This window comes from Hyla sarda, chromosome 1, assembly GCF_029499605.1.
Source record: "Hyla sarda isolate aHylSar1 chromosome 1, aHylSar1.hap1, whole genome shotgun sequence".
Taxonomy (NCBI): Eukaryota; Metazoa; Chordata; class Amphibia; order Anura; family Hylidae; genus Hyla; species Hyla sarda.
Window position 1 is genome coordinate 608239190 of NC_079189.1, and position 11525 is coordinate 608250714.

The window sequence follows — 11525 nt, forward strand, 5'->3', positions numbered from 1 at the left end:
TCAAATCAGGGAGAGCAGAGGAATGCACAGACAGGCCCGAGCAGGGTAAATCAGAGTCAGATGCCAAGTCCCAGGACTGGAGGGCTGGGGTCGGCCCCGGTGGTGCTACCGGCCCAGGTTGAGAGCAGGGGGTCCCCTTAGGAGACAGATGGAGTGCCCCAGAAGCTGGTATGGAGGTCTGCATGGCAGCTTGCCTGGACCTCTGTGGCTTAGGGGAACGTGAGGGGGTATAGCAGGCAGCTAGAGGGTCCAGAGGGGTAATAGGAGAATGGGCTGGGGGAACAGAGGCAGGTCCCACTTGTGTAGGGGAGTGGGAGGCCGAGCAGTAGTGAGTAGCTGAGCACGGCAGAGAACTTGCTGGAGAAGGCCGGCCCCCCACCAAGGAGGCCCAAGATGGAGCCCCAGCAGGTCCACCCAGCGACAAGGGAGAGGAACCCACCAGGGACAGCTGTAGAGCGGGGATAGGGGGGGAATCTGCCGTTAATACAGGTCCCCCAGCAGCACTCACCGCCACAGGCAACAGTTCCAGAGTAGGAGAAGAGCCCACAACAGGGGCCGCAGCAGCAGGCAGGAGATCCGGAGCAGGGTCAGTAGCGCTGCTCCCCGACGGCTGAAGCGAGGTCACAGGCTCAGTTACAGCAGCTGCAGTCACCGGCAGTAGAAGCGCAGGCGTCCCTGGTGTCTTCGGCAGATGGTGAGCAGAGAGATCCCTCGTGGGTAGCACTGGGTGAGCGCCGGAACGGGAGCGCAGGCCCAGCGCAGGTCCCGTAATGGCGGTGAGGGAAGAAGAAGCTGAGGCCGGGGACGGCTGAAAGTAGCGTGGTATGCCTCCGGAGGTAGATAAAGTCAGTCGGGCGGGTGCGGAGGGGTTTCGGGCACGTCGGGAATTCTTCCCCATCTGAAAGCAGGGTCACCTTTGTGGATTTAAAGCTCCTTTATGGCCAGCAGAGCGGGAGCCCTCTTAATGTGCGGCCATCACCGTCGGCGCCAAGCCACGCCCCCCAATACATGTATATACTATAATACTATAATACATGTATATACTATAATACATGTATATACTATAATACATGTATATACTATAATACTATAATACATGTATATACTATAATACTATAATACATGTATATACTATAATACTATAATACATGTATATACTATAATACTATAATACATGTATACACTATAATACTATAATACCTGTATATACTATAATACTATAATACAGGTATATACTATAATACTATAATACATGTATATACTATAATACTATAATACATGTATATACTATAATACTATAATACAGGTATATACTATAATACTATAATACATGTATATACTATAATACTATAATACATGTATATACTATAATACAGACATTTAGTGTATTTTGTCCTGTTATTGTCGGTGTCCATACATCTTCTTATCCACATAGACACCTACAGTCACCGTCCTCTGACATCATTTATCTCTACACTGAGCAGCAGCTTCTGATCATGTGACTCCTCCTCCATGTGACTGATCACCTGACTGTGACATCATCGCAGGTCCTGTTAGTACACTTCCTATAAGCACAGGGCTCCTTTATTACTTTCGGGTGAAGGTATGTGTGTATATCTATGTGTTTGTGTATATGTATAAATATATATATATATATATATATAAATATATATATATATGTGTGTGTGTGTGTATATATATATGTATGTATATATATATGTGTGTGTTATTAGATATATACAGTATATACATACACACCTATATATACAATGATCCCTCATCATACAATAGTTTCGATCAGGGACGTGCTCAGACATTTTGGGCGCAGATGCTCAAGTAAATAAAGGGCTCTACTCATTGTTATTTAGAAATGTTTGTAAAAAAAAATAAAATAAATTAAAGTAAATCTGTTATTAGTTTTGTGGTAATAAAACTTCTTATAACCCTAAATAGACAAAGACGTTTGGTTGTTTCCTTTACATGACTGAGAAAACACCATTTAACCTCTTAAGAGAGATTTTATTTTTCCATCTCTTTTTTTCCTCCTCGCCCTCTAATAACCATAATCCTCGACTTTCCAACATTAGACCCATATGAGGCTTTTTGTTCCTCCAATTGTATTTTTTAACCCCTTAATTACCACAGACATAAATGTACGTCCTGGTGAGGAGGTACTTAACGCACCAGAACTTACATTTATGTCCTGTACATGATATCGAGCATCGGATGCTCACGTCATGCACTGCAGGTCCTGGCTGTGATCGCGCTGATGTGCGCCATTAACCCCTCAAATGCCATTATCAATACAGATCACGGCATCTGCGGCAAATGCGCATGTTTAAATGGATGATCGGATCACCCGCAGCCCTGCCACGGGGATCCGATCATCTAAAATGGCGGACGGAGGTTCCCTCACCTGCTCCGGTCTGTCTCCTCGGGTCTTCTGCTCTGGTCTGAGATGGAGCAGAAGATCCCCGATAATACTGATCAGAACAGTATTAGCCATCAAATGATTCCTATAAATAGTCCCCTATGGCAGTGGTTCTCAACCTTGGGTACAAGTACCCCCAGGGGTACTTAGCAGTTCTCCAGGTGGTACCTTAAAAAAAAAAAGCCGCTGGTTACTGGTCTGGACCACTTTGAAAGAAATAGCAGTAACTACTAGAGCTGGGCGGTATACCCGTTCATACCGAATACCGAAATTTTTGTGCTGCACGATATGATTTTTTCCCAATACCGCAATACCGGTTTGGCCCCTCCTCCTCTGAAATGAAAGAATTATCAGCCCAGCGCTGCGCTGTCCCTACATCGGGGAACTAATCATACGTGACCCGCGAGCGCTGTTCTGACCCCCCCCCCCCAACCCAATTAATTAACAGCCCAGCGCTGCCACTGTCCCCATCGGGGTACTACTCACATGTCACCCGCAGGCGCTAACCTCCACGTCATCCTATTTGTTGTGGCCGCCGGCGCTGACACTCTATACTCTATACAGCCGTTGGCTGTCCAGGCATGCTGGGAGTTGTAGTTTTGTAACATCTGGAGGTCCGCAGGTTGGAGACCACTGCTGTACGCTTTATCCCTATGTCCGGGCTCCAAAAGTTAAACAAAATAAACTTTTAATCACCTTCCCCGTTGGTAAGGACCAGCTAACTGGAGATGGGAACGTCGGACAGCCGTCAGCCTATCACCAGCCGCAGCCATGTTCCGCCTCGACTGGTGATAGGCTGAGCCCACTGTCATGTAAGAAGCCGGCTCCTTACATGACAGTGGGCTCAGCCTATCACCGGGCGAGGCGGAACATCGCTGCGGCCAGTGATAGGCTGACGTCTCTCCGACGTTCCCGTCCCCAACGTAAGGCCGACGTCGGAACATGTGTTCGTTTATTTTGTTTACCTTTTGTAGCCGGGGCATAGGGATACCGCACAGTATAGAGGTCATCGCTGGCGACCGCAACCAACAGGACGAGGAGGGCAGCGCTTGCTGGTGATATATGAGCATTGGGGACAGCGCAGTGCCGGGCTGATAATTCATTTTGGTAGGGGGGGCGGGGTTAGATTTGGAGAATACCGTTATATACCTTTTCAACCACCATAAGTTACAAAAATACAGTGATACACATATTTGGTCATATCGCCCAGCCCTAGTAACTACCATCAGCTTTGTTGCTCCACTGCCCCTGCAGACCGGGGACCTACTGCTATGAGCCATAATAAAAGATCCCCAGACCAGAGGAGCAGTGGAGCACCAAAGCGGGACAGTATGGTGGCCTACAACTATATATCTAATAATAGAATATGGCACTCTTGATCAACGTAGGTGCACAAGTAGGATCCCACTCCTTAAACTCATAGAACAATAAGACTTGGCACTCAAAGTTGCAGTTTAGGTGATTTATTTCATATGCAATCCATAAGGTAAATAGATAGGGCCTACAACTGTATAGGGAGCAGTTTGGAGGCCTACAGCTATATTTGGGGCTCAGAGGGGGCCCAACAACTTTATGGGACACAAAGCGGGAACTATTACTGTGTGTAACAATAAACATGAGGAGTTTGTAAATAGATGGGTATTGTACTGCAGAAAGGAGCCTAAAATGTTTGTTTGGCTGGTTCTGTGGTGAAGTCTTGTACGGGAGAAATCTTAATGGCGGTCTAGGCCAGATAGTGAAGAAAAGAAAAGTAAACAACTCCGGTTAGAGAAGACGTCACCTGTAAAACAGGGGACTGGGGAGATAGGGAGAGGAACGGGGGGCCTGTTATAGAGGAAAGTAAGGCATATGAATTATACTATAATCATTACAAAATGTCTCTAATATGGGGGGTACAATTTTTTGGGAATGGTTTGTCAAGGGGTATTCAGGCAAAAAAGGTTGAGAACCACTGCCCTATGGGGGCTATTAACCCCTCCGTTTTTGGACTTTCGTTTTTTCCTCCTCACCTTTTAAAAATCATAACCCTTCCAATTTTGCACCTAAAAATCCATATGATAGCTTATTTTTTGCGCCACCAATTCTACTTTGCAGTGACATCAGTCATTCTACCCAAAAATCTACGGCGAAACGGAAAAAAAAATCATTGTGCGATGAAATTGAAGAAAAAACGCCATTTTGTAACTTGGGGGCTTCCATTTCTACGTAGTACATTTTCCTGTAAAAATGACACATTATCATTATTCTGTAGGTCCATACGGTTAAAATGATCCCCTACTTATATAGGTTTGATTTTGTCGCACTTCTGGAAAAAATCATAACTACATGCAGGAAAATTTATACGTATAAAATTGTCATCTTCTGACCCCTATAACTTTTTTTTTCTGCGTACGGGCCGGTATGATGGCTCTTTTTTTGCACCGTGATCTGACATTTTTAGCGATACCATTTTTGTATTGATCAGACTTTTTGATTGCTTTTTATTCATTTTTTCATGATATAAAAAGTGACCAAAAATACGCTATTTTGGACTTTGGAATTTTTTTGCGCATACGCCATTGACCATGCGGTTTAATTAATTATATATTTTTATAGTTCGGACATTTACGCACGCGGCGATACCACATACATACTACAGCTTCTCTCAAACTTCCTCACGCTCCTTTTCCAACTTTCCCCTTGTTCAATGGGACTCGTCAGGAATGCCCGTTGTCCCCCTTGGTTTTTGCACTTTGTCTTGAGCCTTTGGCTGCTATGATTCGGGGTGACCCGGACATCACTGGTATTCCCTTGCACGACGGGGATTTCAAGATCTGTCTCTTTGCTGATGATGTGCTTCTTACTCTCACTCGTCCCTTGCTCTCTCTGCCTAGCCTTTATAGGGTCCTCCACGCTTATGGTGAAGTCTCCGGCTATAAGGTCAACCTCTCTAAGTCGGAGGCCCTTCCTCTGAATCTTCCCTTGTCTCTCTCCACTCTTGTTCACTCTAACTATTCTTTCAAATGGTCCCCTTCTACTCTTCAGTACCTGGGGGTTTCTATCACCTCTCGCTATTCCTCGCTTTACTCTACCAACTATCTCCCCCTCTTTCGCGAACTCCGTGCTCTTTTGGAAAAGTGGCGCTTGCAGTACATTTCTTTTTTCGGGCGATTGGCGGCTGTGAAAATGACCATACTTCCGAAATTACTGTATTTTTTCGAAAAGTTGCCGGTTCGGGTGCCGCTGTCTGCACTCCGCTCCTTTCAAACGGCCATTTTTTAATTTATTTGGGACGGGAAGAGGCACCGACTCCCTATGTCTGTCATGATAGCGGGTAGGGCGTTTGGAGGTCTTGCGGTTCCGGACGTGGTCAAGTAATACTGGGCTGCCCATCTGCGCCATCTTGCAGCATGCTCATCTTATCATACCTATAGCCGATGGATGGAGCTGGAGAAGCTTTGGTTGGCCCCTTTCCACCCCAGTACGCTGCTCTGGTCTCCTCCCGCTTCCACTGTCTCCCTATCCCCTTTATTGGGTCCGATGGCTTTGTCTAAATATGTCTGGGGCTATTGTTCTGTGAAATTCAGGCTGTTTTCTCCCTCTTCCCCTCTCCGGTCTTTCCTTTATCATCCTGACTTTCCCTCCAGCCTCTCTGCTGCCATGGTGCAGGAATGGGGGGTCTAGGGGCCTTTTCTGCTGGGCGGATGTTGTTGACCCTCTCTTGCGCTCCCTTCTTCCCTTTTCTCAATTGCAAACTCGTTGGGATCTCCCCTCGTCTGAGCGCTTTCATTATTTGCAGCTGCAACATTTTCTGTCCTCTACCACTGGCTCCTCTGTGGTTTCTCTGCCTACTGGGTTTGAGAGGTTGTGCCGTAGTGGACCTCAGATGAGGGGGCCTTCTCTCCGACATATACTTGACCCTCTTGTCTATCATCTTCAGCTTTATCACCCCGTAATGTCTAAGAAGCTATTTAAGCTCTTTATGCACATAGTCTTGGCTTCTAAAACACTCATTGCTAAATGCTGGAAGAGGACCCTCCCCCGAGCAGAATCCTCTTATCTCACATATGGGAGATCCGTTCTCTGGAATCTTTGACAGCTTCCCTGAATAACTCTGTCCCTTTGTTTCACTCGGTCTGGGAGCCCTGGGACCGTTTCTCTGATAGAAAACCGCCTTGATACTCTCTTTTCTCTTGCTTTTTCTTCTTTCAATCTTTTCTGTGTACCGCTCTGTGTGTTGTACTGTCGCTTTTTGTTGGTCCCCGGTTTGTGCTCCCCTCCCTTCCCTTGTTTGTGGCCTTGTCCTATATTAGCTGCCGTTTAGAAGTGCTCTCATTGGTTTAGTTATTTTCTCCAACGGATGTCGGTCATGTTGGACTTGGAGGTCAGTGGAATGCTACTGCCACAGTACTTGCCTGTCCGGATCTAGTCACTTGCTACTACGATTGGCTGTATAGCTTTGGATGTTAGTGGGTCCTGGCCATGGTGACACTTGTGTTGTGTCTATATTTTGTTTCACTTTGTAACTATGCAAACTTTTCAATAAAAATTACAGTTAAAAAAAAAAAAAAGTGCCATATTTGGTAGTTCCTATCTCCATTCTTATTTCCCTCACTGTAATTGGGGCTCAGATAACTCATCCTGTCAGTTCGGTATTCATTATAATTAATGATCTTTTATGCTTATATAAAACATTACATGTGAATTCTCCTACTGTCTGATGACTTTTACAATATTTTTTCTTATGAATCAGGGTGAAGATATGAACATTACTGCTCTAGAGACAGATGTGAGCGGTGATGAGCAGTATAAGGAGGACATTCCTACAGGGAAAGATCTGATCTATATTAATACTACAGACATAAAGGATGAAGATAAGATTGATACGAGGGGTGATGAGCAGTATGAGGAGGACATTCCTAGAGGGAAAGATTTGAACTATTTTAATGCTACAGACATAAAGGAAGAAGAGACAGATGTGAACGGTGATAAGCAGTATAAGGAGAACATTCCTACTGGGAAAGATCTGAACTATGTTAATACTTCAGACATAAAGGAAGAAGAGACAGATGTGAGCAGTGATGAGCAGTATATGGAGAACATTTCTACAGGAAAAGATCTGAACTATGTTAATACTACAGACATAAAGGAGGAAGAAGAAGAGACAGATGTAAGCAGTGATGAGCAGTATAAGGAGGAAATTCCTATAGCTTACTGCCCAGGTAAGTAGTAGTCACTAAATGCAAAGAATATATACTGCTGATGCTATCTCTATTGATCAGGATATATAGTATTTATACACCTCCCCTCCAGCTCTATCTGTATACTTCTGCTATCTCTTTGGGATCAGGATATATAGTAGTTATACCCCTTCCCCTATAGCTCTATCTCTATACAGCTGCTGCTTTCTTTATGGGATCAGGATATATAGTAGTTTTACACCTCCCCTCCCTGTTCTGCCTGATGTCTGTGAAATCAGATTATATAGTCGATATCTACCTCCCCTGAAGTTGTGTTCACACATTGCATTTTGCATTGTTTTCTTTAGTTTTTTCCATGCTTTCCACAAAATCTCAGCAAAAATTTTACTATTTACCAGCAATTTTATAAAATTACAAACACAGTCTAAAGACTTCATAAAACATCTCAGCTGTAATTATAGGTCAAACCACTTTCTCCTTTCTTTAAAAAAAACACTTTGAATAAGAAAATGCATCAAAACTGTAGATAATGTGAACTGACTTAAACCCACTTGAGTCTAATCAGTTCACCTGAACTAATTAATGACCAGGTGCAGTGATGAGACCCCTCCCCCTCTCTGCAAAGCCAGAGAATTCATGGGAAATGTAGGCAGCTTGAGAAAATAATTTCTGTTCTAAAATAGGAATAAGGTATGGATGAAAACTCATGCCTGCCACATCAGCTATAACAGGTAAGCACAAGGCATACACAAGAACCTATACATTATTCTCTTATATCCTATGCTGCACTATAGTAAAAATGCAATCCCTCAGTGCTTCTTCAAAGGGTTGTTCCAGGGGTACTTTCCATGAGCCCATGATGTCTAGTTATAATCCTGTGTAATTTGCCTCTATTATTATTTTACTGTTGTCTCTGACCTTTCCCAGCATTCCATGTGGCCAGAGACAATATGTTATAAGTCACATGGTCTTAGGGGAAGGAGGGGTATTAGTGGTTATGGTGCATAACGTGGGTGGATAGCATGAGTTCAGTAGTTTACCCTGTTATTTACTCCCCCTGCAACATAGCCACACCCTCTGGAGACCATGTGACTTATGATATTTTGTAAATGTTTGAAAATAGAAATAAACCCCTCCCATAATAACATTTTATTTCACTCCCATTTCTACCCATAACAAAACTGATTTTGTATCACAGTGTGCGGAATATCAAATTACAGATTGTGTAATTACAAAGTGCAATTGGTCCCACAAAAAACAAACCCTCATATGACCCTGTAGATGGAAAATATATCAAAAATATAATCTGTTTTATCCTTGGCAGATTCTTGTACCAGGAGATCAGAGGAGAATCTTATATCTTCAGATTATAAAGCAGATGATGATATCACACAAGATACATATGAAGAACATTCCATTATCCCAGATACACCCTCAGCCCTTCACAGCCAAGATCTGTCATCTCATCCTGTTATACAAGTCCGACCTAAAGAATCATCTCAGTCTGTTAAACAAAATAAGGAAAAGCGATTTTCATGTCCAGAATGTGGGAAATGTTTTACTGAGAAATCATATCTTGTTAAACATCAAAGAATTCACACAGGAGAGAAGCCATTTTCATGTGCAGAATGTGGGAAATGTTTTACCAAGAAATCATCTCTTGCTGATCATCAAAGAATTCACACAGGAGAGAAGCCATTTTCATGTCCAGAATGTGGGAAATGTTTTACTCAGAAATCAATACTTATCAGACATATGAGAATTCACACAGGAGAGAAGCCTTTTTTATGTGTAGAATGTGGTAAATGTTTTACACAGTATTCAAGTCTTGTTACACATCAAAGAACTCACACAGGAGAGAAACCATTTTCATGTTCAGAATGTGGGAAATGTTTTACTGAGAAATCATATCTTAGTCAACATCAAAGAACACACACAGGAGAGAAGCTATTTTCATGTCCAGAATGTGGGAAATGTTTTATCAAGAAATCATCTCTTGCTGATCATCAAAGAATTCACACAGGAGAGAAGCCATTTTCATGTACAGAATGTGGGAGATGCTTTATTCACAGATCACATCTTGTTAAACATCAAATAATTCACACAGGAGAAAAGCCATTTTCATGTGCAGAATGTGGGAGATGTTTTAGTCACAAATCAGATCTTGTTATACATCAAAGAATTCACACAGGAGAGAAGCCATTTTCATGTGCTGAATGTGGGAGATGTTTTAGTCACAAATCACATCTTGTTGAACATCAAAGAATTCACACAGGAGAGAAGCCATTTTCATGTCCAGAATGTGGGAAATGTTTTACTCAGAAATCAACTCTTTTTGAACATCAAAGAACTCACACAGGAGAGAAGCCATTTTCATGTTCAGAATGTGGCAAATGTTTTACACAGCATCCAAGTCTTGTTACACATCAAAGAACTCACACAGGAGAGAAACCATTTTCATGTTCAGAATGTGGGAAATGTTTTACTGACAAATCACATCTTAGTCAACATCAAAGAACTCACACAGGGGAAAAGCCATTTTCATGTTTAGAATGTGGGAAATGTTTTACTCAGAAATCAACTCTTTTTGAACATCAAAAAACTCACACAAGGGAGAAGCCATTTTCATGTTCAGAATGTGGAAAATGTTTTTCGAATAGCTCACAGCTTGTTATACATGAAAAGGATCACACAGGAGAGAAGCCATTTTCATGTTCAGAATGTGGGAAATGTTTTACTCAGAAATCAGATCTTGTTAAGCATCAAAGAATTCACACAGGAGAGAAGCCATTTTTATGTTCAGAATGTGGAAAACGTTTTACTCAGAAATCACATCTTGTTAAGCATCAAATTATTCACACAGGAGATAAGCAATTTTTATGTTCAGAATGTGGGAAATGTTTTTCTCGGAAATCACATCTTATCAGACATCTCAGAATTCACACAGGAGAGAAGCCAATTGAGAGCAATAAATGATGGAGATAACACATCTATATATTAACCACGTACATAGGATATCTGACATTTATACATATATCATATACTGCATCTCCAAACTTGTTCCCAATTGTTAATAAAAGTTTTCTTTTAGAACGTAGTCACCGATCCAGCGATGTCATCACTATAGTTTACATGGTAGGAAAAGAGTGTGATATATGGTTGTGATTAGAGATGAGCGAACTTACAGTAAATTCGATTCGTCACGAACTTCTCGGCTCGGCGGTTGCTGACTTTTCCTGCATAAATTAGTTCAGCTTTCCCGTGCTCTGGTGGGCTGGAAAACGTGGATACAATCATAGGAAAGAGTCTCCTAGGACTGTATCCACCTTTTCCAGCCCACGGGAGCACCGGAAAGCTGAACTAATTTATGCAGGAAAAGACATCAACTGCCGAGCCGAGAAGTTTGTGACGAATCGAATTTACTGTAAGTTCGCTCATCTCTAGTTGTGATATTCACTGCTCCCCATGGAGAAGACCCAACAGGCATAATCCATGGGGAGCTGCTACTGGAGACCCAAACACCTCAGAGAGAAGGGACTTATTCCAGTGATGAAGAATTCCAGGACATGACCAGATTAGAGACACAAAATCACTTCTATCTTCTGGCTTCTAGGACATTATTCTGATGGAAGAACTTTACACATTATAAAAAGTCCTATAGGTGTTGGGGAACATTTATAGACAATTGTTGGCCCCGGCTGTCATGGCGTACCATAGGCCCCCTGCCTCCATATTACACAGGTCTGATGGGGGAACAGGGTAATGTACGCACAGAAAATCTCCACTTCTGCTGCACTTTCTTTATTTATTTCATTGAAAAAAAAACGCTGTGGCCAGATGTTAGTTGTAAATAAATAGGAAATCGCAAAATGCCTTTTCCACTTGGCGTTTTTCACTCTCTATGGGAGTGTGGG

General features: G+C 42.7%; 1 protein-coding gene across 5 annotated transcripts in view; it reads left to right on the plus strand.

Moving 5' to 3' along the window:
* The window catches only part of LOC130297591 (oocyte zinc finger protein XlCOF22-like), a 256559-nt gene extending 245863 nt beyond the window's left edge, over positions 1 to 10696 (plus strand). For 4 of the 5 annotated variants that reach the window (XM_056550234.1, XM_056550243.1, XM_056550260.1 and 1 more), the window contains exons 2-3: positions 7164 to 7632; positions 8936 to 10696. In XM_056550234.1, the coding sequence (XP_056406209.1) occupies positions 7173 to 7632; positions 8936 to 10587 (2112 nt within the window). In that variant the 5' untranslated portion in view covers positions 7164 to 7172 and the 3' untranslated portion in view covers positions 10588 to 10696. Of the gene's footprint in view, positions 1 to 1533; positions 1604 to 7163; positions 7633 to 8935 lie in introns of those variants that run through there. The other variant, XM_056550228.1, reaches the window with a different exon arrangement.
* The last annotated feature ends 829 nt before the right edge of the window (positions 10697 to 11525 follow it).